This window comes from Phocoena phocoena, chromosome 16, assembly GCF_963924675.1.
Source record: "Phocoena phocoena chromosome 16, mPhoPho1.1, whole genome shotgun sequence".
NCBI lineage: Eukaryota > Metazoa > Chordata > Mammalia > Artiodactyla > Phocoenidae > Phocoena > Phocoena phocoena.
Genome location: NC_089234.1, coordinates 69,725,792 through 69,750,839, shown reverse-complemented (window position 1 = coordinate 69,750,839; position 25,048 = coordinate 69,725,792). Strand labels below are relative to the sequence as shown.

General features: G+C 37.0%; 1 protein-coding gene across 1 annotated transcript in view; it reads left to right on the top strand.

The window, feature by feature from the left end:
• The first annotated feature begins 7,784 nt into the window (after nucleotides 1–7,784).
• Nucleotides 7,785–25,048, top strand: part of CABCOCO1 (ciliary associated calcium binding coiled-coil 1) — a 125,833-nt gene continuing 108,569 nt past the window's right edge. Inside the window, exons 1-3 of the mRNA XM_065894564.1 lie at nucleotides 7,785–7,868; nucleotides 17,970–18,073; nucleotides 24,506–24,675. Of these exons, the coding sequence (XP_065750636.1) occupies nucleotides 7,788–7,868; nucleotides 17,970–18,073; nucleotides 24,506–24,675 (355 nt within the window). The 5' untranslated portion in view covers nucleotides 7,785–7,787. The remainder of the gene's footprint in view (nucleotides 7,869–17,969; nucleotides 18,074–24,505; nucleotides 24,676–25,048) is intronic.

The window sequence follows — 25,048 nt, the reverse complement described above, 5'->3', positions numbered from 1 at the left end:
TCTAACTATAAAAACTAACATAATGAGACTATTCCAGCCATGTCAGTCTCAATATTGAATTTATTCCAATATTCTGACTTGGCTTCATAATATTAATTTAAAAACTTGACCTACATTAAGTAATTGCAGATGGTAGATTAAAATAAAGAAAAGGCTTCCCTGTAGTCTCAGGATATTCTTCGATTAAGTAATTCAGAGCTTAAAATAAAAGCAATTATATATATATATCTCAATTATAAGTCAGGCAAAAAAGCATCTGAACCTAACCAATGGTGCTAGAATTACCATTCATATGACATTATATAAACATGTTATTTGTTCTTTTTTTCAGTGAGTTGTCAATGATTCCGCTATGATAAGAGCACGCAATCAGCAGACATTCCCGATCCTACCTTGTGCTACACGAGCTGTTTTACAATTTTATGTTGAACAGGCCTGCTAACACCTGAATCTTCTTAATCATGCAAAATTTAAACATTCCTAGACAATGAAAATTTGTACAATGTTCAAATATATGCACAGAAGTGGGAAAACATTTGCACATGTGCAAAAAGTACCTAACCCTTAGTTTAATAGGTTGAGACCCTCCAATATGTCAACATGTGAATTATTATATATTTGAGTACATGGTTTTAAACCGAGTTTTAAAGATATGGCTAACAATAGATGCTTTGAAAAACTAATGTGAAATCAAATGTCACGGCAACCTCCAAATACAGTTAGGAAACCACTGCTTTGAGACACAGTACAGGATGCACAACGTGGCCCTTGATCACACAGTCCTGAATTTAAATTCCATAGCCTCCACTAAATAGCTATGTTACACGGGGTAAATAATTAACTTCTTGAAGCTTCAGTGACTATGTCTGTTATGAAAGTTAAATAAGAAATGCACAGAAAGCAGTTAGCCAGAATGCTAGATATGATAATGGTGATGATAAGCTTGCTCAGTTGTCATCTCTTTCCAAGGCCTATCCTGACCATTCTACTTGAAATTTCAATATGCACAGATTCTCCCAACCCCACACTTCTGATCTCCCTTCAAGCTGCTCTGTTCTTCCCCATAGCACTTATCACTTTCTAATAAACTATTAACCATCAACCAGTAGGATATGATTTCCAGTCAAAGAAACATCACATATAATATCAGGCTCTTTGCAGATCTTAAGTTCTCAAATTTGCATACACAAAAAGCCTTCCAATATACTAATTAGTGGGTTCTTATGTCTTGAAATGGAATCTAGGTTTAGTACCTCATTAAAATGGAATTTTTGAGCAGACAGAGAGTTTTTGTCTTTTTGTTTTTTTTGTTTAGTCTTCTTGATATCCTGTAACTTGAAAACAGTGATGTAAAATTAATAATACATAAATACTGTGATATAAAGCCAATACACCTTATATTACATTAGGGAATAAGAGAGGAAAGAAAACACACACACACACAAACACATTCATAACAAAGTAAGTAGAAAATACTCATGACAATTATAATCTTTGTTTCTGTAACTCATCAGCGGTGGTAGTATTTATAACTACCTTCTTCCACACCTGTCACATATTCTTTTTGCCTTCAGCAAGCACTTCAGCTGGTCATGGTTTCTTATCTGGTGGGGTGACCTAAACCTTCATTCCTGAGGGTCTGGGCCATTAGTAGTCCTGCCTGGATTGGGTTTTGGTATTTTTCTATTGACCTTAATCACAGGGCCTGGTAATACTAACAGAGGCCCTAAGGCGTCTCCTATATACAAGATATACTCTTCTTTACCTCTGTTGTGGAGTAGTAGCCTAATTTCCCCTTGGTAGTCAGGGCCAATCACTCCAGCCAACACTGTAAGTCCCATCTTTGCCTGTTGATTCAGAAGTATGGGGTTCAAAGTGGCTCGGTGGCCATCTTAACATCCAGTTCAATGGAATCATTGTTGTGTCTCCTCGTAGAAGCATTCCTTCCTCTGGAACTAAGACCTCTAGGCTGACAGAGAATAAGGACATGGGAACAGGAAGCAAAATTTTGCCAGTGGGTCATTAAGGTAGTAATAGTTGTGCCACTCCCATTTCCACTCCTTGATTCCTGGACCCATGAATCCTGACTGTGGGAGAAACAATACCATATATTGGATGCTGATTCAGAGCATGTACAACCATCTGGATAACCTTGCCCCAGGCCTGCAAAGTAACTGAGTCTTCAAAAGGCCATTCCACTGTTCCTCGATCAAAAGCAATGCTATGTGGAATACCATGACAGTGGATTCTGATGATTAAATGAGATAATGAATGTTATTTTCCTTCCCTAGAACCATAAACACGCATATACATCAGAAATGTTTAATAACAGTAATACTGTGTGTTTGCCAAAGTGATCATTTCAGCCTATGAATGCTTTGGGAAATTATATTGTACTAGAATTTTCAGAGATGAAGTTTCCTTAGAGATTACCTAATGGCTTTCAAACTTTTTAAAGCTCAAAATCCTAAATTCACAAGAAAGCTATTATGTAAAACAGGTAAAATTAGACTTGCTATATTTAAAAGTAGAGTGGGGCGGGAGGCAGCACAGAGAAGGGGGCAATACTTGCTCAGCCAAGGCCCTTCCCAGAACCCCCAGGATAAATTTTCTCAAAAATATCTTCAAAGTGCAATGGAGCCCCCTGCCATTAATTAAATGGCACCCAGTCACTTTTAGGCAGTCTTAGGAGGAAAAAAAAAAAATCAGTGAAACTGTTTTGATCATACATATTTCACAAATGTAAAACGTTGGATAAATTTTGAGTTTCACAAAAATTGTTTATGACTAACTCAAATCATGTGTTTAAAGATTCTGCTTGCACTTCAGGAATTTGCATCCGTTTGCCTGGATGAACGTTCTGGAAACGGTGCAGGTTTTTTCAGGGGAAGCATTTTCACTTAAGGTGTGTATCGTTGCTTAGGTTTGTTAACTTGTTTTTTGCATTAAACTACTAGTCCATAAATATGGATCAAGGACTCAAAAGTAGTTCCCTGAGGTGTAAAACGAGTGGTAAAAATACTAATGTAAATGCTACAATAAAGAACAATTTTTAAATGAAAATAATTAATGTGCAAATTATAAATCTACACATGCAGGGAGAAGTGAATCCGTGAATGACATGCATTGTCACAAGCATGCTCCCCTGCCAGGTGTGTCCCTCCCAGTTTCCAGGTGAATTCCCCAACACCACAGGGCACAGGGAAGGTTTTACTGCAAAAGGTCAAACCTTGAAGGATGAACAAGAAGCGAAGAGGAAGGCACTGCTCCTCCCCCACACTCCCTCATCATCCATGGAGAGGGATGGAGGGGCCCAGGTGATCTGTTATTTTGCCTTTTTTATAGGGCAAGTTTTAAAGAAGTCTTGTCAAGCCTGGGACAGACAGCTGCCCAGGACATGGATAGCACAGGACCTATGGGGAGTTCTAATCCCCCCTGTTGGCTGTGAGTCCTGAGGCAAACCATCAGTTCCTCCACATGCAGAATGGATGGCAGTGAGATACAGTCTTACCTGGGTAACTGCTCAAGGTCACTTACAGACAGTACTGCTCATTGCACAACAACTAAGTGGAGGACAGCAATGGTGTTGATCAAGCCAGGCTTGGTCTTCCACATTAAATGTTTTGGAGTTAATTTTTGCTGATGTCAGCCAAGGTACCAACAGGAAACAGATGGCACAAAGGTGGGAACTGAGGGAATTTTGGTAACGGAGCTATGTATAAACACGAGGGCAGACATCAGGGAAACCAACAAGGGATGGGGAAGCAGCCCGGGGCTCAGCAGCAGGGGGCAGCCATCACTACCCCTAGGCCTGAAGAGGGGATGGAGGGGCTGAGGGGCCAGCAGCAGCCATCAAGTCCTTTGGTGTAGGAACCCGGCCACTCCCAACTTGTAATCCTGCAGGAAGGAAACAGGGAGAATAAATGACCCGGACCTCACTTTCCTACCATTAATCTGATGGTGTTCCCACTGGCCAAACCCAATCACAAGTCTGAGGGTGAGGGACTTGGCAAATCCAGCTGATGGGTCAGCCTTCCAGGGTACAAGGTCAAGTGGAGAAGGCAGGAAGTGGACATTAGGGACAAACAGAGAATGTCCACACGGCAAGGAAGACAGGACCCAGGGGCAGCCCTTGAGACGAGAGCTTTAGGAGAGCAAAGGAGGTGAGAGACCAATTGCAGGGCATGGAGGTGATGAGTAAGAGACCCTTTCTTTTTTTTTTTAAAGATTATCAGGAAGAAAAGGAACAAGTTACAAAACTGACTTAAAGAGGGCTCTGGGGGGCATCCCTGGTGGCGCAGTGGCTGGGGATCCGCCTGCCGATGCAGGGGACACGGGTTCGTGCCCCGGTCCGGGAGGGTTCCGCGTGCCGCGGGGCGGCTGGACCCGTGAGCCATGGCCGCTGAGCCTGCGCGTCCAGAGCCTGTGCTCCGCGGCGGGAGAGGCCACAGCGGTGACAGGCCCGCATACCGACAAAAAAAAAAAAAAAAAAAAAAAGAGGGTTAGGAAAAGAGAGTATTTTCTGATTTGGGAAAAAGACAGAATTTTCATCTGAAGGGCCTAAGGATCCACTGTAAAGGGAATAACTGGAGAGAGAAAGAATAACAGATATGTCCACCATGGGAGCGTATAGAGTTTTGAAGACAGGACACAGTATTACATGAACAAGGTCAAAATCATACCAACTGTTAATTGAAAATCATTACACTCCCCTCCCCGCCACCAATAATAGTCAGTCATAGAATGCATTCTACTGCAGTAGGTTTACTATGCCATCTCCTAAAAGTGCTTTATTAAGGTGAGACTTTAAAATGTTCTCAATTATATCTTAAACAGATTAAGGCACTTGATTGAAATGAGAAGACCAGATTTGAGAATTATGTAAAGGTTAAGAAAATGAAATATATTTCAAAATTGATTAGCAATTGGAATACTTTCTTGGCTAAAAATTAAATATGTAACCAAGAGTGAAGGCGATTATTCACAAATTAAAATGCTTCTTATAGTTTTTCTTTCTACATCTAACAAATGTATCTGAAGGCTTGAATACAGAGTGTTATCTAAATTCCACCTCCACAGTTTTGTGGTCTCTCAGTACTATTTCAAATTGGAATTTTTTCCAGCCTGATCCTCTTAGACTATCACAGGTGTCACCTAATAGATTGAAGACCTCAGGAATCCCAGTGTTAGAACTACTACTACGTCATTAATCTCATTAGTGACATTATTTCATTTATTGTTAAAGAACTTCACTTATACTTAAAATGAGCCAGTAACACATAAATCATGAGTGGAGTAGAAACGTTTCCCTACCCTAAGAAGACAGCTGAAATCTCACCATCGGTTTTCATTGTCTTATGTTGCCACACCAGACCATCAATACCCATTATAAAATTATCTAGCCCTTTCCTAAATGTTTCTCTGGTATGGTTTATTTTAAACATCCAATACCTCAATTGGTAAAATTATGAAAATATCCCTCTTCAAGAAAATCTGATTCCATTTGTAAAATCTGCTACTCATAGGTTTATAGGTGTGTAGATTGGAGTACTTTCATTAGAACAAGGGCCAATCTAATTGAGCAAATAATAGTATCAAGCTACCCCATATTTCACTGTGATGTGCTAAAAGTCAGAGGTCTTTTAAAAGAAAATAATTGTAAACTACCAGACCCATATGTTTCCTTTTCTCTGCTAGCCTTAAAACAATAAACCAAGATAAGGAATGGAATTTTCAGGCTTCAGTGAGAAGCCTTTATCTTCAAAAGAGACTTGAGAAGGAAGACTTAGCTGACCTTTCCATGTAAGAAAGCATATCACCTACTGAGATGTGTCTTTCTTGTTGGCACCTCCTTACAAAAGAAGTGAGAAGCTAAAATCAGCTTCAACTTGTGCAAATTAAAAGTAACCTTCAGGCTAATGGGTTTTCAACACCACTCCTTACTGGGCAAAAAAATTGTGCCCCGTCCCCGTAAAATTAAATTACCTCCTCAAAACTGACTTCTCCAATAAATTATGATATTAAATACAGTAAAATTGAAATTCCTACAAAACAATTCCCCCCTCCCTGGGGTAACCCTCCTGTCACTGTTAGAATTGATTCCATCTTTAATGGAGTCCTCCATCTAGCTCCAGGGTCCAAAACCAAAAAGGGGTGAAGAAAACATAAAAACTGTCAAAGAGATGGCAGAACAATTAAAAGCCAGGAAAATAAATCAGACATCTGAGAAAACTAGAACTACAGTTTAGAGAAATAAATGCTTTAGCAATGTACCAAAGGCTAAATTTAAAGAATGTGAAGGGTTCTTACTTAGCAGAAGATGACCCGTTGTTTTCCATTTCTTTGAAGTAGCGATCAGAAGGAAAAAATCAAATAATTAAGCATTGTAATGAGTTTGTAAGGTGGTAGCACTTAAGTATTAACTCTGGCAATCACTAAAAATGGACTATATTTTCACTACCTGAGGAAGTCTAACATAGTTCTTTTTAAACAGTGTTAGAAATCATAAACTCATTGTTGAGTGAATATTCTGTACTAAGAGCTAAACCATTTTCTTTAGGCATGAAAATATCAAGGAAAGGAGGACTCCACAGTCCACTTAAAAGACTAATCAAACATATACAGAAGTAGAGACAATTCATAAACACCAGTTAGTACAAATTGTGTGCAAAATCTTAACAGTAAGACAAGGAAAGGCACAATTATCATGAGGTTATATAAAGCTAAAGTGTTCAATTTGGTTTGAAAGGCAGTGGGCAAATGTAAGAAGTCTATGACGGAAATATTATTTTGGCAGGTGTTGTACAGGATGGACTAAAGTCAAGAGAAACGTACAAACTAATACTAATCCTAATAATATCTGACTACAGGTACCAGATACTATTCTAAACATTCCCATATATTAACATGTTAAATCCTGACAGTAATGCAATGAGGCGGACACTGTCATTATCTCATTTTACAGATGGTGAAAGTGAAGCATTTAAATAATGTCTGATTTTTTGCAGTAGGCTTCCTGCATAGCAACTCCCACACAGGTTAATATAAGCAAAGCACATTTCATTATCAAAGCAGGTACTATCATCCAGAGAAGACTACTGATACTATTACTAAATGTATTGTTTTTCAATGTTTTTATTACGGAAAAATTCAAATATATATAAAGTAGAAACAATAGTATAATGACCACACCCCCTCCATGTACCCAGTCTTGATTCTTCCACTATACCTCCACTCATTATCCATCTACCCGTCATGATTTTGCAGTAAATCGCTGGCATTTTACCATTTCATCATCACTAAATCTTTCAGCATGTTGTCTCTAGAAGATAAAGACGGTTTTTCCTTGTAAACATGACAATAACCTCCTAACACTTTAAAATAACAATTCCTTAATATCAAATATCAATCGTCAATTCCAATAATATATCTCACTTTTATACTTATTGAAAACTTGCTATGTGTTCGCAGTGGTCACTTCCACGTACACTAGTTCGTTTAAACTGCTTTCTTTTTTTTTTTCTTTTTTTTCACTCTTACTGAAAGGAACGAGTCTGTCTCTACTCGGTGATTCAAGGCACCGCCGCGGGCCTTCCCGGCAGAGCGCCCCGCAGCGGCCGGACCCGGGTCTCCCGCTCCCAACGCCACCAGGTCCCAACCCTCTCCCAGCTGGGGACGCGGTTCCGGACCGGAAGCCGCTGTGCGTGGTGCTCACTTCCCCAGCCCAGCGACCCCGGCCCCGCCCCGGTTGCCCCAGCGACGAGGGGCCGCCGTACGGCGGCTGGATCATGGCGGCGTCTGTGGGGACGACTCCCGGGGGGACGACCCCTGCGGGGATGACTCCGGCGGGAACCACGCCCGAGTCGGAGGTACGCCGTCCCTGCCCGGTACCCGCGACCCCCGAGCGCCCGCCCCCTGCCCGCGGCCGAGGCTGGTCCCGGGGAGGCGCCTCCCGCCGGGGGTTGGGTACGCGGACCCGAGTGTCGGAGGGTTTGGGAGCGGGTCCCGGGCGGCGCGGGCTCCGGGGGAGTGAGAGGGGGTCCCGGAGCCACCGCCCCGCGCTCCCCGAGCCCTGCCGCTCGACGCGCCTCGTGCTCTCGAGTGTAAACTAGAAATCCTTCCGTTGGACGGTTCATTCGTTGCCCCAAAGGCCTCACAAGGACGCCCTTTTCCCCGGATTCTCAGCACTTGAAAGGGAATTCTGGCAATCTTGAATGGGCCTGACTCTTTTGGAAATTACTACTAATTCACTTCAAATGATCACAGTTCCTGTTGCTCAAAAGCTGTCGTGGAATAATTACTCTTCATTGGTAGTGGATAGATTAATATTTGAAGGCCAGTGTTTCCCTTATTATTTTGCTGTTTCTCTAAATAATAAATACATAATAGGAGATGGGACAAAGGAGGAACGCCTGGAAAATCGACCTTCCGGTTATGGCTTAGTTGTTCATCAGCCCCTTGTTTTTAGGAAAAGTATTTAACGTCCTTGGGCCTCCAGTGGTTTCCTGTGTAAAATAAAGATTTTTCCTCAGGCCACTCCGAACATCAGTTCTCAGTAATAAATGGGTTCTAGGTAACTTGAGTTACTCACAAGTTTTGTATCCTGAGATTTTAATTAAGAATATATGCCAGATATTACTAAAAAATGTTTAAATCTTCACATACTTGAGTCAATCATGTCCTAAGAAGTTTTTAATTCTGTTTTTTTAAGACTCTGAAGGTGAATAATGTTATAATTAACATTGCTAGGCTCAACTTCCTTGTTTGTGTAAATAACATTTTTTTTGTACAGAAGATATGTATTAGCTGCAGTTTTATAAATGAGGAAACGCAGAGCCAGTGAATTCAGTGCCTTGCCCAGAGAGAGATGTGCAAGTCATTCCCAAGCCATTCTTCCCAATACTGTGTGCAGACCACTAAAGCATGTGGATTCTCCTATGAGCCTTTTGAAATTAGCATACATTAAAATACATTTTAATGTGATAAACTGGTTACTAACCCAGTTACTCCCTTGTGATCTCTAATGTAAGTAATATAGTTTCAAAAGTGGCATAGGAAATTTCCCAATTAAATCGTGTTATTTAAATATATACAAAAACTTACTTATGAGAATGTACAGTTGTCAGTGTACACCCACATATATAGTTTCCCATGTAGATAATGTCTTTTGTAAGAAAGACTGATAATTTGGGGTTAATGAGCCTGCACTTCGAAAAAAAATACCCCATAATTTTTCTTTTTTTAAAAGATACGAAGAAGTGCCATGTTCCAGGAAAAAAATAATCACTTTTTATAATGGATGAGTCAAACGAATACATATAGACGTTAGGTGATTATCTGCCATCTTAACCCTGTCAGTGGGCACTTTTGTAAACTTCTTGGAGAAGCAAGTATTCCCCATGACAATCAATAGTCTTTTAGTAACAAACCGAACAAATCAAGTTGGAATTTGGACTCACTTAACTGTGCTCATTTACTAAGATTAACACACTGCATGGTCAAAACTCCATTTTCCATTCTAATGAAAGCAGAGTTCCTGTAATTCATGGAGTAGACAGTTGATCCCTAGTGTTATGTCATTCATTAGAATAAGTCCTGCCTGCCACCCATTTGTGCCCACTGTGGGTTTCAGGGGTTAGATAGAAAAGACAGCAAAAATCTCTCTCGGTGTGTCTGTTCCCAAGGCTACATCTTTTCAGTTAGGTACTGAAAGGTTCTTCTCAGGTCAGATTGTTTACTGAATTGATCCCGCAAGACCTAGTCCCTTATAGTATTATTTCTTAATAATTCTTTATCCAAATTGACTTAGCCAGTGCACCATCCAGTCATCTGAGCCAAGCAGTAGTGAAATATTTCTTTTCTTGCCAAGTCTATTGGAAATAAAGCATAAGCTTCCAATAGTCTGAGGTTTCCCGTTTGTTGTTTGTTCTCAGTACCTAAAATAAAAACAGCAAATTATCCCAGTCATATAGTAGGCACTCAGTAAAAATACAGCTTAACTAATTGAAATTATAGAGGGTCTGACATATGCCAGGAATGTAGTTATCATAGCTCAAAATCTGCTGTATAAGATACCTTGAACAAGCAGACATGAGATGCAGGTCCAGGAAAATATTTCTTATGTAATATTGCTTAAACTTTTTTTTGCCAACTTTCTGAATTCAACAGTCCAGTTTCTTTAGTAACATGGGAGTAAATGCCTCCTTCTAAAAGGTAAGACTAAACATTTGGGAGATATCTATTTAAATGCACAAGACCAGAGAAATGACGACAGTCTGAAAATAAGTATTTCCTACGTATATATCTGTAACTGAAAGGAGTTTATAAATTCTCCTAAGTTAATTTATAAGTGAGTTTGTAAATGAATACTTAGAATTCAATCATCAGTCTTTTATCGATAGTTTGTTCATAAGCTGACTTTCTTAATATCTTCAAAAATACTATTTGGGACATGTAATCATTTAAGTATTATATGTAAAAGGACTGCAACTCATATCAGAGACCTAAAAGAAAATGTAAATGATTATTTCCCAATTGCTTCTTTTGAATAATTTCCCTTAGTGTTAACAAATCCCCTAACAGATGACATTTATTCAATGCCTTTGGGACTTCCTCAGGACAAGGGGACACTTACATAATCCTGAGTGGAAAGATGATATCACCTGTGGTAAAAGCCTCAGTGTGTTTGGGGGAGGCCATAGACAATTCTCTCGACATTAGGCGGTCCCTATGGACCTTGAAAATAGCCCCCGCCCCGTCATTGGCAAGTTAGAGAGAAACACTTGGGGCTCAACTTGAGCACCAAGATGACCAGTTTCCTGCAGTTGCAATGTCATTCATGAGGTATTTATTGAAGCCATTTACAGCACATGGTGTAGATCAACCTGTGCAGGGCTATGGGAGGTTGCAAAAAGTTGCTCAAAATATTGTTGAAAAAACAGTGCTAATATTCCTTAAAATGTGAATATACAGTATCATTATTTATCAGACACTTAGAACCTCTGGAAATATTGGCCTTGGGCGTGGAGGTATTGACAAACGTTTGGGTTTGTCTTTCATCTTACCATTAGTCTTTGGGTTTCCTATCTTATTCTTATTTCCTGCTTCTTCTCCCCACTCCATCCTCCATTTCAGGTTGCACAAATCATCTTCAATTTTTTTCTAATATTTAAAGTTTTATTTTACTAAAGTTAGGTCTTTAACACAGCTAAAATTAATTTTTGATGGATGTACTGTATATTTGAAATGAGGATCTAATTTTGTTTTCTTCTAGACATGAACCATCAATTATGCCAGTTTCATTTACTATAAATAAGCCATACTCTCTTCCCATGGAGAATGGACTGACTGCTGCTATCACATTACATATGTACATGAATGGGCACAAGAATGGCTGAAGAGTCAGTGGAATAGAATAGAGAATCCAACATTTATATATGTATATGTATAAATTTATACATGTAGGTATATTTTTGAATTTCCATTCTCTATTTTTTTACACTGACTAGTTTGTCCATTCTTGTGATACTGCCTAACTACTTTATATTTAACTTTAATGTCTGATTTGGAAAGGTCCCTCTCACTATTTTTCTTTTTCAAAATGTATGTATTCTTCCATAAGAACTTGAAAAAATGATTTCGATAGTTACAAAATGATACAGAATGATACAGTTGAGATTTGAGATTGTCATTGCATTATACTTGTAATGTGGGAAGGATTTAATTTTTTTTAATTTTATTTATTTTATTTTTGACTACATTGGGTCTTCGTTGCTGTGCGCGGGCTTCTCATTGTGGTGGCTTTTCTTGTTGGCGGAGCACCGGCTCTAGGCGCACGGGCTTCAGTAGTTGTGGCTCGCGGGCTCTAGAGCGCAGGCTCAATAATTGTGGCGCACGGGCTTAGTTGCTCTGTGGCATGTGGGATCTTCCTGGACCAGGGCTCGAACCCGTGTTCCTTGCATTGGCAGGTGGATTCCTAACCACTGCACCACCAGGGAGGCATAATTTTTTTTAATTTAAAGGTTTCCAGTAAATCTCTTTTATCAAATCTTGTTATTAAACTTTGATAAAGTTTATAATTTCTTTAGGTACTATACCTTTCTTATTATATTTTTAATCCAGTTTAATCAATTTTAATGCCATTTACATTTATAATTAGTTTCTAATACAGAGGAGAGCAGTTAACCTTTGTATCTTTATGTTATATGTAACCATCTTAGAAGTTTCTTATTAGCTCAAACCATGTTAATACAATGTCATGTTTCTTAGGTGTGCAGCCATGTAATCTTCAAGTAAAGATTTTTTAATGTCCTCATTTCTAATATTTAAGCCACATATTTCATTTTCTTATTATATTATTAGACCCGCTATAGTGAGTTTAATTACAATAATGTTACTAGCCAGAATCCCTTTTTCGTTCCTGGTTTTCATAAGAATACATCAGTGTTTCTTCATTCAATATAATGTTTTGGCGTATAATCTTTTTTATGTTTAGCTATTCTTTTTTTTTAATATTATTTTTATTTTTTGGCTGTGTCGGGTCTTAGTTGTGGGCACGGGATCTTTTGTTGTGGCACACGGGCTTAGTTGCCCCGTGGCATGTGGGATCTTAGTTCCCCAACTAGAGATTGAACCAGCATCCCCTGCCTTGTAAAGAGGATTATTTTCTTTTTTTTTCTTTTTTTTTTTTTTTTTTGCGGTATGCGGGCCTCTCACTGCTGTGGCCTCTCCCGTTGCGGAGCACAGGCTCCGGACGCGCAGGCTCAGCAGCCATGGTTCACGGGCCCAGCCGCTCCGTGGCATGTGGGATCTTCCCGGACCTGGGCACAAACCCGTGTTCCCTGCATCGGCAGGCGGCCTCTTAACCACTGCGCCACCAGGGAAGCCCTAAAGAGGATTCTTAACCACTGGACCACCAGGAAAGTCCCTAACTTTTCTTTTTTTAATTCATATTTTACTGAGAGTTTTGTTGCTGAATTCTTACAAATGCCTGTTTATTATTTATTTTTATAATCATATTATTTTATCATTTAATTTGTCTTAAGTATATGAAACTTATTAATGATAATCTGTCCTTGCATTTCTGAAATTAACCTTATTTGCTCATAATGATAGCTTATTATTCTTTTAGTACAATGCTGGATTCAGTGTTCTAAGGTAGTATTTTAAATACAATTTTTGCATCTGAATTCATTAATGATTTTGACTTATAATTTCCTTTCTGTGCTAACTCAGGTTTTTGTGTATAGCCTGTGCTGGCTTCTAAAAAATGAATTATCTATGGTCTATAATTATTAGACTAACAGAATTTATGTGTTCTTGATTGTTCAGTAGAACTTCAAGTGTAAACTATCTGGACATGGTGACCTTTTAAAAAGTAGACTTCCAGTTTAGTTCATGTTTGGTCAGGTCCATTTCTTCCCTTACCCTTGGTCAAATTTGATAACGTATATATTCCTAGGTAATCACCCATTTCCTTGTAATTTTCAAATGTATTTCCATTTAATGTGGCATGTATTTATTTTTTCTTTAATCGCATTTGCCCAAGATTTGCCTGTTTTATTCATTATTTTAAAGAACTAGCTCTTGGTTTTATTTATCCTTCTTGCATCTACTTTTTGTCTTAAATTGTCTCCTTATGGTGTCCAGGACTATAGTGAGGTGAGTGAGGGGTGCCAAAAAATTCAGTAGTCAAGAGAAACTATATTTTAATGCAATATTTTAAAAACAAAAATTAATGCAAAAAATCCATAATAGATCTAAATTTTAAATAAAGACAGCATCACTATTACTGATTTTTCCTTTTTGCCTCAGGCTCCAACATGGCTCAACACAGCGCTGCTTCTCAGTTCATTTATTTTCAGGCTTGAAGAAAGCCTTTCAAAGTGTGGAAATTGTAGACCATTCTCTGTTCTCTAAGACTGTAAAACATCTCTTAGGCATCTCTGGTGAACTGTGCTATCTTTTTTTAGTGGACATTTATTAAGAGTCTTGTAAGACATACCACTGATGGATACAAAGGTGCCCCCAAAGGCTTAAATTCTAGAAGAAAGACATATGTACAGATGTGGAAAGTTGAGGTGACATTAGAGAAAAAAATTCAGAGAAGAAGTTATCTGACAATATCAGGCTTACAATTTTAATGCTTCTGGAATAACAGCTAAAATCCAGCAGGTGGTGGAATAAAATGAGTTACAGTGTAGTTTAGCTTACGTATTTTCCTAGTCAGAGATGTAATTTTACAGAGAAAGTGATAATTACATATTTACATTTTTATTAACCTATTCATGAATTTTCCATTGTATCTTTAATTTTTACAAATCAGAATGTATGTATCAAAAGATTAAAGATTTTTAACCACCTTATATCCTTTCTAGGTACATGGCAGTATATAAACAAACAAAAGAAAAGCTCTCGTTTAAAATAGGTCCAGGAATTCAATTTAAGACAAAAGAAAACAAAAAACCAGAGGCAAACCCTCCTACAAGATGATTATCTTAAGCTATCAAGTTTTAGTAAAAAATGAGGCACTAATATTAGGCACCTTAGCTAGAATTATTATTGTACAAAAGATTAAGATTATTGTATTCTCTTTCAGTGCTTGTGTGACCTATTTTTCTCCTGTTCAGAAAATTTTCAAATCTAATACAATTGATCTGAATGTCTGTATAATGTACCTTTCATATATATCTTTATTCATTATGAATAATGATAGCAATCTTGTACGTAGTAAAACATATCAGAATGATTTTTTAACATGAATCCAAATTTAGGTTCAAATGCCTTGCTGTAAGTCACAGAATTCATCAATATTCAAACCATCATGAGATCTCCACATCCAGGTCCTGCCTTTTATCATGCTCCATCATCTAACAGTGTCGTCACAGGATGGAGGTGAATTCAGACAGTTGATAAACAACCTATGTTGACCTAACTAGGACCTGCAGAATTCTAAAAAGAAGTAAAAGATTTAATGACTGTCCCTGAGGAATTTACAATCTAATAGGATTAACAGTAGTAATAATTATACTTTACTGCTAATAATTAAAAAAAAATACATGTAACTAACAAATATTTAAACAAATATATAGCCATACATTATGGACTAAAATACTATTCTGTCTAAAAACTGAGTGCATTTAATTTGATTTACAAGTGTCTGAGTGCCTACTAGGTGCGAGGTATTATATTAGATACTCAAATATTTTTTCATACTAAATTTATAATCTAATAGTATGACCTACTTTAGGTTAATTTGCCAACTCTAAGATTATGAAAAGATAGCTAATAAAATTGCATATTTTATTTCTAAGTTGGATTTTTAAAAATAAAAATATAATAACCTAATATTAAATTACAAACGTTAAACTGATTTTCATTACCAATGAGTATTAGCTTTGGGATTTTTCTGTTCTTGAAATAAGGCAAGTTTGGGATGTGATCTTGTTAACTATAGCAAAATGTTTCCTACTCTTATTGGAGCTTATTCACGTGGAAAACTAAATAACTGTTGAATTAAAAACATTTGCCACATCTCTCCCCCAAATCTCGCAATCCTTTTTAAAATGTATTTATTTAAATTTTGTTGAAGTATAGTTGATTTACAATGTTGTGTTAATTCTGTACAGAAGAGTGACTCAGTTATACATATATATATTCTTTTTCATATTCTTTTCCATTATGGTTTGTCACAAGATATTGAATATAGTTCCCTGTGCTATACAATAGGACCTTGCTGTTTATCCATCCTGTGTATAATAGTTTGCCTCTACTAATCTCAAACTCCCATTTCTTTTCTCCCTACCCCTCTTCCCCCTTGGCAACCAAAAGTCTGTTCTGTATATCTGTGAGTCTCTTTTTGTTTCATAGATATGTTGATTTGTGTCATATTTTAGATTCCACATATAAGTGTTATCATATGGTATTTGTCTTTCTCTTTCTGACTTTACTTAGTATGATAATCTTTAGGTCTATCCATGTTGCTGCAGATGGTATTATTTCATTCTTTTTTATGGCTGAGTAATAGTCCAGCACGCGTGCACGCGCGCGCACACACACACACACACCACATCTTCTTTATCCATTCATCTGTCAATGGACATTAGGTTGTTTCCATGTCTTGGCTATTGTGAATAGTGCTGCTGTGAACATAGGGGTGTATGTATCTTTTTGAATTATATTTTTTTCTGAGTATATGCCCAGGAGTGGGGTTGCTGGGTCATATGGCAACTCTGTTTTTAGTTTTTTGAGGACCCTCCATACTGTTTTCCATAGTGGCTGCACTAATTTACATTCCCACCAACAGTGGAGGAGGGTTCCCTTTTCTCCACACCCTCTCCAGCACTTGTTATTTGTAGACTTTTTAATCATGGCCATTCTGGCTGGCGTAAATCTCACAATCCTTTATTTTCATGGAGCTACTGGTGTCTTATCTCTTTTTCAGTCTTCTTTTCCATCCCCCATTCACAGCTCTTCTCTTCACGCTCTAGCTTTGGGCAGTTTCCTCCATTCTCATACCTGTAGTGACTCCTAAACCAACATCCGTAAACTTCACCTTTCTTGACTCTAGCATTTCTAATTAACCTCTAAACATTTCTTTCTTCTATGTATATTCCACCTAAAATTCAACCACTGAAACCAAATTCATCATCTTGCCTTCTTAAAACTAGCATCATCTTCCAAAACTCTTATTTGTGTTGGTGTGGTAAGAGTGTCACATGTGCTTTTACAGATTGTACTCTGAACAAAAGGACTCAGCTGAGGGTTGAGCAGGAGCTGAAACTACACTCTGTTCACAAGTGGTGCACTTGGGTGCAGGGCTGCATCAGCCTTAAGCCTTTAGTACTTCCTCCACCCAGAGAGGATGCCTTTGTCTAGTTCACACAAAGGTGGCATATGTGCTGTTGGAGGCCCTGAGTGTCAACACCTTTTTCTTCTAGTCACCTATTTCAGAAACTCAGACTCTCCATTCATTCTCCCCTCCTTTAGTCCCCCAAATGTAATGTGTTGTATTTATCCCTTTCTGTTCTGCATACTGCTGGGAGCCCAGTGCAGCCCAATGCCTCATTCCTGAACTGTTCTAACAGCCTTTTCATTTAACTCTTCCTTTTTGTCCTTCACCCTGCTACAGAGTACCCTTCATTAAAGCATAGTTTTGTCATTTCATTGCTCAAAAACTTCACGGTCCCTTATTGCCTGTAAAGAGCAAACTCTTCAGCCTGTCATTCTTCAACCAGCCATGGTCTAAAATATGTATGGTGCCTTGTGCAGTATCTTGTGTATTGTAATCACTCAGTAAATCTTTATTAAATTATTTAAGATCTCCTGTGATATATTCCCAATGCCCACCTTCCACTTAGGTCCAACTAGTCCCCTGTGTGTGCCCTAGGCACCACTGTGAACTACTTTATATTTACAGAACCGGTGTCCAACTGTCCTGTCTTTATCACCTTGGTGATAAAGACTGATGCTCAGTCTTGCAAAGGCTATTTCTCTCTGTAGACTTGCCTTGTCCTGTTGCTGTCCTTGTTGTTCCTTCCTTCCTTTAGACTGAATGACATCTTTATTATGGCTCACTTATTCTGTTTTCTTGTTTTAAAGTCACTTTTAGTTTGTTCCTTCCACAAGATGTTAAGCTTCTTGAGGATAACAAGTCTTTCTTACTTGTCTTTGCCTCCTCTTGTGCCCCAAGTTCAATGAGGAATATATATTCAAAAATGTTTGTTAATTGAAAACCATCACCTCACCCAGTTTTAAATATGCACAAAAGACAGGTTGACTAACGATTCAGCTTTTCAGAAGAGAGGTACCATTACTTAAAGACAGAAAGGAAAAGAGATTATCTAGGAGACTGTTGTTTTTAAATTTTTTCCTGATAGCAGTGAGACAAAAGTAAGAACAAATTTTGATATCATTGGGATTAATATGTGAAACGTGATTGAAATAACTTATTCCACATTTTTTTTTCGTAGAAAGATACTGAATTCCAGGAGCATGAAAGGATTCTGTGTCCAGATTTTCTTTCAGTTGCCCAGATCACCGAAATGCTAGCAGAGGATGTAGATGGAGTTCAACAGTAAGTACTTCAATATTACAACCAAATATGGAACAGTTCTAGTTCTGCATCTATAAATGGTCATGATATGTTATTACACATTTTAAACCTATTTCCAAAATATTTGTTATTATATTTTGCACAGATATATATATCCGGACTGTGGAACACAAAAATTCTCAAACAACTGACTTGTTTCCACTGCTCAGCAGTCTTCTTTATGGGAGAAATGGATTTCAACCAACTTGCTAATCTTAACAGAGAATAGGGATTTATTGTTAAAAGCAGCCATTAGCATATGCCATCTTCTTTTCTCTTTCATTTGTAAAACTGTCAGTATGCACAAGAACCTTTAGGTCTTCTGTCTCATCATGACAAGAGGAAGATGTATTTTCTGTAATATTAATAGTGAATACATTTTATAATTTTGGAAATCCTGAATATTAGCCGTCCACCTGTGATTTTTATTGGATATGAAGCTATGCTAAGTGTTCTAATCTCATACATTTTGCTTAAATATGTGAATATAACTGAGTTTATAGATATCAGTTCTAATATACGTACATCCTATTCTTAAGGCCATTGATTTCTACAGTAGATCATTTACTTAGAACTCTAATATATACTCAGATATATCCACCACACAAATTCTGAAAAGATGTTTTTAGTAATCATTCATTTTAAAAATTATCTCACTCTAATAATGGAAGCCTGATCGGTTATAATGTGTGGAGTGTGGGGACAATGTGATGATGTTCTGGACTGTAATGTTCCAGGGTAAGATTTCTGTAGTCCAGTCATCTGGATATAAGCCGAGCATTGTCGACCATAATGGGCAAATGGAAAATGACTTTGTCAGTGGTTATCATTTGCAAATCTTACAAATATTATGGAATAGAGGTGATTTACTGCTGAGAAGGAAATATATGACAGATGTACTTGCTGGAAGAGAGATTTGAGAAGGGAAGGCATATTAAGAGCAGGCAAATGACACTGACAGGCCTTATCCTGAAATGCTCTTCGCCTCCACTGCCTTCAAATCCTGCTAGAAATCCTGGTGATCTGTGATTTGGTCATACTACTTACTATCTGCATTTTTAGAAGTTTTACTCAATTAAAAATTTCATAGGTTTAAGAATTTTATGGTGATGTTACCATATTTATAGAAATGAATGCTCATTGGGAATTCTTATTTTTTAGTGTCAGAATTGATTAGAAAAATGCATTTATTGTATTAATATCACTGATTAAGCTTCAAGTAACTATTATCTTCGATTTCTAGGTAACCCCAAATGTTGGTCATTGAAATGCAAAAAATAGGTATTTAAAACTAGGCAGGGGGCTTCCCTGGTGGCACAGTGTTTGAGAGTCCGCCTGTCGATGCAGGGGACACGGGTTCGTGCCCCGGTCTGGGAAGATCCCACATGCCGCGGAGCAGTTGGGCCTGTGAGCCGTGGCCGCTGAGCCTGTGTGTCCGGAGCCTGTGCTCCGCAGCGGGAGAAGCCACAACAGTGAGAGGCCCGCGTACCGCAAAAAAAAAAAAAAACAAACTAGGCAGATAGTAGATTAATACAATGTAAATGACATATATTTAATATAGTTTATAATTTGTTTGTATTAAATAATAAATACAAGATGTTATATTAAATGCAGTTAATATTAAATAAAATTTATTGCAAACAAACGCTTTTTAGACTTGTGTATTTCTCATCACATCTTAAGTTGTACTGTGTATGACCATCTTTTGTGACAATCTTTTTCTCTTTTTCAATTACTGGCTCTCTTTTTTGTTAAATATCTAAACTCTAAAAGTATTTTTAATCTGTAAGAGGTGAGGTCTAGAAGAAAGTGAATGATACAGAGGGTGATACAGAAGTTAGCTGCTGTATAGAAACAACCAGGTTTAACAGCAGGTTGACCTAAAAGGTCATTCTTTTAGGATGTGCCTATGACCATCTCATTAATAGAATTCATCTGAAGTAATCTCAAATTTTAGGGCATCGATTTTGGATAAATGACAAGTTTTATGTCAGCAGCCATTTCTTTGAAAAGTAATTTTCTTGAGGTTTTTTACATGATTTTTGTAACAGTAATCCTGAATTATTTGTAGCCAGTCATTCATTTTCCATATAAAATAGCATTATTATAAATGGGGATTATACACCTTTCAAAATGACAGAAATATAATTGAGGTATCACGTCACCAAGTGGCAAAAGTATGCCAAAATCATACAGTCTACAAAGTTATAAACCTACTAAAATAAATTATGGGACATTAGCACATTTCCCTACCTTTAAAAATTTTGTTGCATAGAAGCAACCAACCAAATGAAACATTAAAGTATCATTAAAATATATTTCTGGAATACACTTCAAGCAAAGTTAAATGTCTGGGTACATTTCTCATCATTTCCTAACTACTATCTATGATTCATGTTTTAATGTAACCCTGATTTTATTTACAGATCCACCCAAAGCCCTTTTGAAAAAAGGATAGGGACTAAATTGAAAATAACTATTTAAACACAGAAGTAAGGTGGAGAGATCTTTTAATAACCTCTCTATAATTGGTTTCCATGAGCTGTTCAGCTCTTGCCTTAAGGCTTATTTCTGCATGTCATCATATTTAAAAAATAAAAGGCACTCCAATTTCAAGAGCAGGCAAGAATAATGTAGTATTTTTACTGAAATTCTTGGTGAGACAAAGTAGGTAGTTACATCACCTATCACTATAGCAAAACTTCCTAAATCACTATTAAGCATCTTTCTCTTTCCTTACATTCTCTCATGCTACATGTGTGGCCATCTCTCCCCTCTCCCCTGTTCCATCTCCCTTTATTCCCAGAGGAAAAGCTTACAGATTTAGCAGTAAAATGCATGGAAACTTTGCATTCAAACCACAGCAGTGTCTTGCTCCTAATGCCTCCCTGCTTAGTTTCCTTTGGAGTGAAATAACTGAATGAAGAACAGAAATGTTAAATATTTAGCCTGCAGTTCAAGTTGAAGGTTAAGATTCAAATGGTACTATGGAAAGTGATGGAGGGGACATTAGGGAAAGAGAGCAAAGGTGGAGGAAACTTAAAGAGACTTCATATTATTCTTAGGCAATTGTCTATTAGTATATAGTTAAACATTGAAAAAATAAAAATGTAGAGCAAAGAACACATGCCACTATTCAGGTCAGATATTTAATTAAAACAATAACATGCAGATGAAGAATACACTTAGAAGGAAGACTAACTTCTGTAAACAGAAGAAAATGTTAGGCAAAAGCTGATGATTAAAGAGGGCATTGATTTCATAAAACGAGATAAAAGAAGAGATTATAAAATATGTAAATTAAGAAGCTTTTAACACTAAGGCAAGAAACTAAGGTAAAGAATAAATCCAATATAGAACTTACCTTGCTGAAAAGCAAGGCAGTAATGGAAAACAAATTTAAGAAAACATTCAAAATGCATATTAAAGCAATTGGAAGATGCTAGAATATACATCTAACTTAGTGTATAAGAAAAAAATACTTTAAACTTCATAAAATAAAAGTTTGATAGAAGATAAAATAAGAAAAGTTGCTGTTCAAAACTATGTATCAAACAAATATACTCTTATTGTAAACTGCCCCAAAAAAGCTTTGATTTAAATATTTTAATAGAATAAAATTTCATGTATTACCTCATCTCTGGGATAAAGAAAGTCACCTAGAGAGGAAAATTATCAGGCAGGCCTCAGACTTTTCCTTAGCAACATTAGGTAGCAGAAATCAGTAGAGTGAAAAGTAAGTAAATTTAGGGAGTCAAAAGAATATAATTCAGAATAAAATACTAATGGTGTTGTTTTAGTTAATCCATGTATTGGTTGAGGTAGTATTTTATTTTCTTTGTGGATAGTCAATGCTGCCAGCATCATTTTTGAAGAATTCATACTTCCCTCACTGATTTGAAATACTACCTCTGTCATATACCAATTCCCATATATATTGGGTCTGTTTCTGGGCTTTCTGTTCCATTGGCCTATTTGTTGATTCCATTAAAATACCACAAGTTTTTATTACTATAGACATTTTCCTACTGACTTTTACTTAAGAATAAATGGTATTATACATTAAACATTGGAAAATAAATCTTGCTGACTGATATCCAGTGCAAATGGAAGATGCCTGGCTAGTGAGGTAACCTTCTTCCCCAGATTGCCTCCCCATTCATTTCTGCATCTACAATTTGATTTGTGTGCTTGACAAAATGTATCAGTTGGGATGCTTTTAATTGCATGTAGCATAAAAAACTGATCATATTGACCTAAAAATAAAGTATACCCACATTTACACACACACAGACACACACACATGTGTATGTAAAATATCACATAACGGGACATTCAGAGATAGATTGACTCCAGGGTTGGTTGACTCAAGTCCTCAATAGTATCAAGAAGTAAGGCTTAGTCTTAGGACTGATTTTTCTTATGGTTATAAAATAACTGCCAGCAGCAGCCAAAGCTACTTACGTAACTCTTCTGATTTTTGTTCCACAGAAGAAAATGACCCTTACCATTAGTTATGAATTAACTAGAACAATTTAGGAGAGTGCTCACTGTAGATCAATAATTATTATAGAGAATGCCATATACTGAAAGGCATTATATGGCATTATGAGAAGGGAGATGAGAAGCATGACTGGCTGAAAAGACTCAGATCTCACTTTGGGTGTTGGGGTCTACGCAGATACTACTGTAAATGAAATGTATATTAGAGAGTGAGTTAAACGCAATATCAGCTTTATTTATTCCCAGACTTGTTTAATCTTGCTGTATTCATTATTCTGATTGTGTAATTTATTTCAGTATTGTGAATAATAAGGACTCTTTTTTTGTAAATGGTAGTATAAAGTTGTCACACACACACACACAAACACACATACACACACACACATACAGACATTACCTCAGAAGTCACATATAAGCATCTAGGAAATACCAATTCCATTTCTACTAACAAGGAGATGCTGAAAGCACAGACCACAAACTGTGAGGATGCCCACCAGAAACACTGTAGATCAAGCAAAAGTGCAGGAGAAATTACAAGGAGGATGTACATAGTGGAAGATCTGAGAATAAGCTTAAAAATATACTTATTCTCCCAGGTGAGGAGAAAACCCTGAAGTGCCATTTCAAGAACCCTTGTTTGCAATAGCAAGACCAGAACACACAGGCTTAGAGCAGATACTTTCCATGTTTACAAGAAATAGATTGTTTATGTGATAGTGAAGAGAACCTATTCTACTTTTTCCCTTTTTCCCACTAACTGAAAAAAGAATAAAAACTAGAATAATTGACATAAAATTATATCATATAGAAAACATCTTGTAATATGGCCAGGTTTGAGCATTAAGCAAGGAGGTTACATACAAAGACACTGCAAGAAAAAAATTGAAGAATAGAAAAAAGAAATGGCAGGCAAAGAAAATACACCAGAAGAATATGGCCACAAACAAAAAATGATCAAATATTTACCATGAGTTAAGAACACTTACAAAGCAATCACAAGAGCATAAGACAGATACAAAAATTCAAGGTAGAGATAAGGAAAGGTGATGAAACATTTTTGTTTTGTTTGTTTGTTTGTTTTGCGGTACGCGGGCCTCTCACTGCTGTGGCCTCTCCCGTTGCGGAGCACAGGCTCTGGACGCACAGGCTCAGCGGCCATGGCTCATGGGCCCAGCTGCTCCACGGCATGTGGGATCTTCCCAGACCGGGGCACGAACCCGTGTCCCCTGCATTGGCAGGCGGACTCTCAACCACTGCGCTACCGGGGAATCCCGATGAAACATTTTTTAAAGAAGTAGAAAAGGAGAGATCTCGCAGAGGTGAAAGTTATAAGCAGCCCAAGGGAGAATTAACACTGCTGAAAACACAAGAGATATAGAAGACAGTAACAAGAAAAGCATATAAAATGAAAAGGAAATTGACTTAAAATTTTTTTGAAGTTCAAAGAGAAAATTACAGTTATAGAAAAAAATGAGTAAAATATACATAATTGCAATTCTTTAAAAAAGAAAACAGAATGAATATTTAACAATCTAGTTCCAGAACACTGTCAGAAATAAAAGAAACTTGATTGTATACATGGAAAAAGACATTGAATTTGAGGGAAAAGGAAAACGAAAAGTTACTATACTTCAAAGATAAAATGAAGAAAGAGGGGAGGAGAAAAAGATTTACAAGAAGTAGAGAAAGAAGACCAATAAGAGTTTGCACACATGCTTGCTCTCTCACTCTCTCTCTGTTTCTCTTTTGAATGCCATTTTTGACTTTGGCTTTTGATATAAGCATGGGTATTTTCAGATTATGAGCGTTATAGAATTTTCATTCAAGAAAAATACCTGTTTTCAAAACTTAGAAAAGGAACTGTTCATTATTTAATGAATTTTAATATCTGGATTTTTCTTTTTGTTACAGGAAACTGGAAAAGTTTCTGAATTTCAGAAATCTTCAAACCTGTTTAAAGGAAGCCAGTCTACTAGATTATTATGTATCTGGATTTTTGTGGGCAAGAGGAATGGACTTTTCTATTATTCAATATTCAAAATTTATGACTTTACTGGATATGTTACTTCATAATCTTAAAAGTAAGTACATTATTTTTTCTTTTTTTAAGAAACGAAAATTTAGTCCACTGTCTAAATTAATCTTCTTCTGTCTAAATTAATGTTCTTCAGCAAAAGTTCCTAATTTTATTGTTTTTTAGCAAAAATATAGTTCATATCTTCATTAAGTTATAACGCTTCAAATAATACTTAACAAGGCTAAAGTTCTCATAGTAATTAATTTGCCAAATATGTTACTTTCATTTTGAAATCTTATTAGTGCCATCCATCCCCAAAATGTCAAGTAGCTCAGATTTATCTAGATATTTTTTCATTTTTTGAGCTGTTTTCATCTCATCTTACCTGTAATTATTATTGGGATATCTCAGGATTACTGTTAATAGGAGGTACTTTG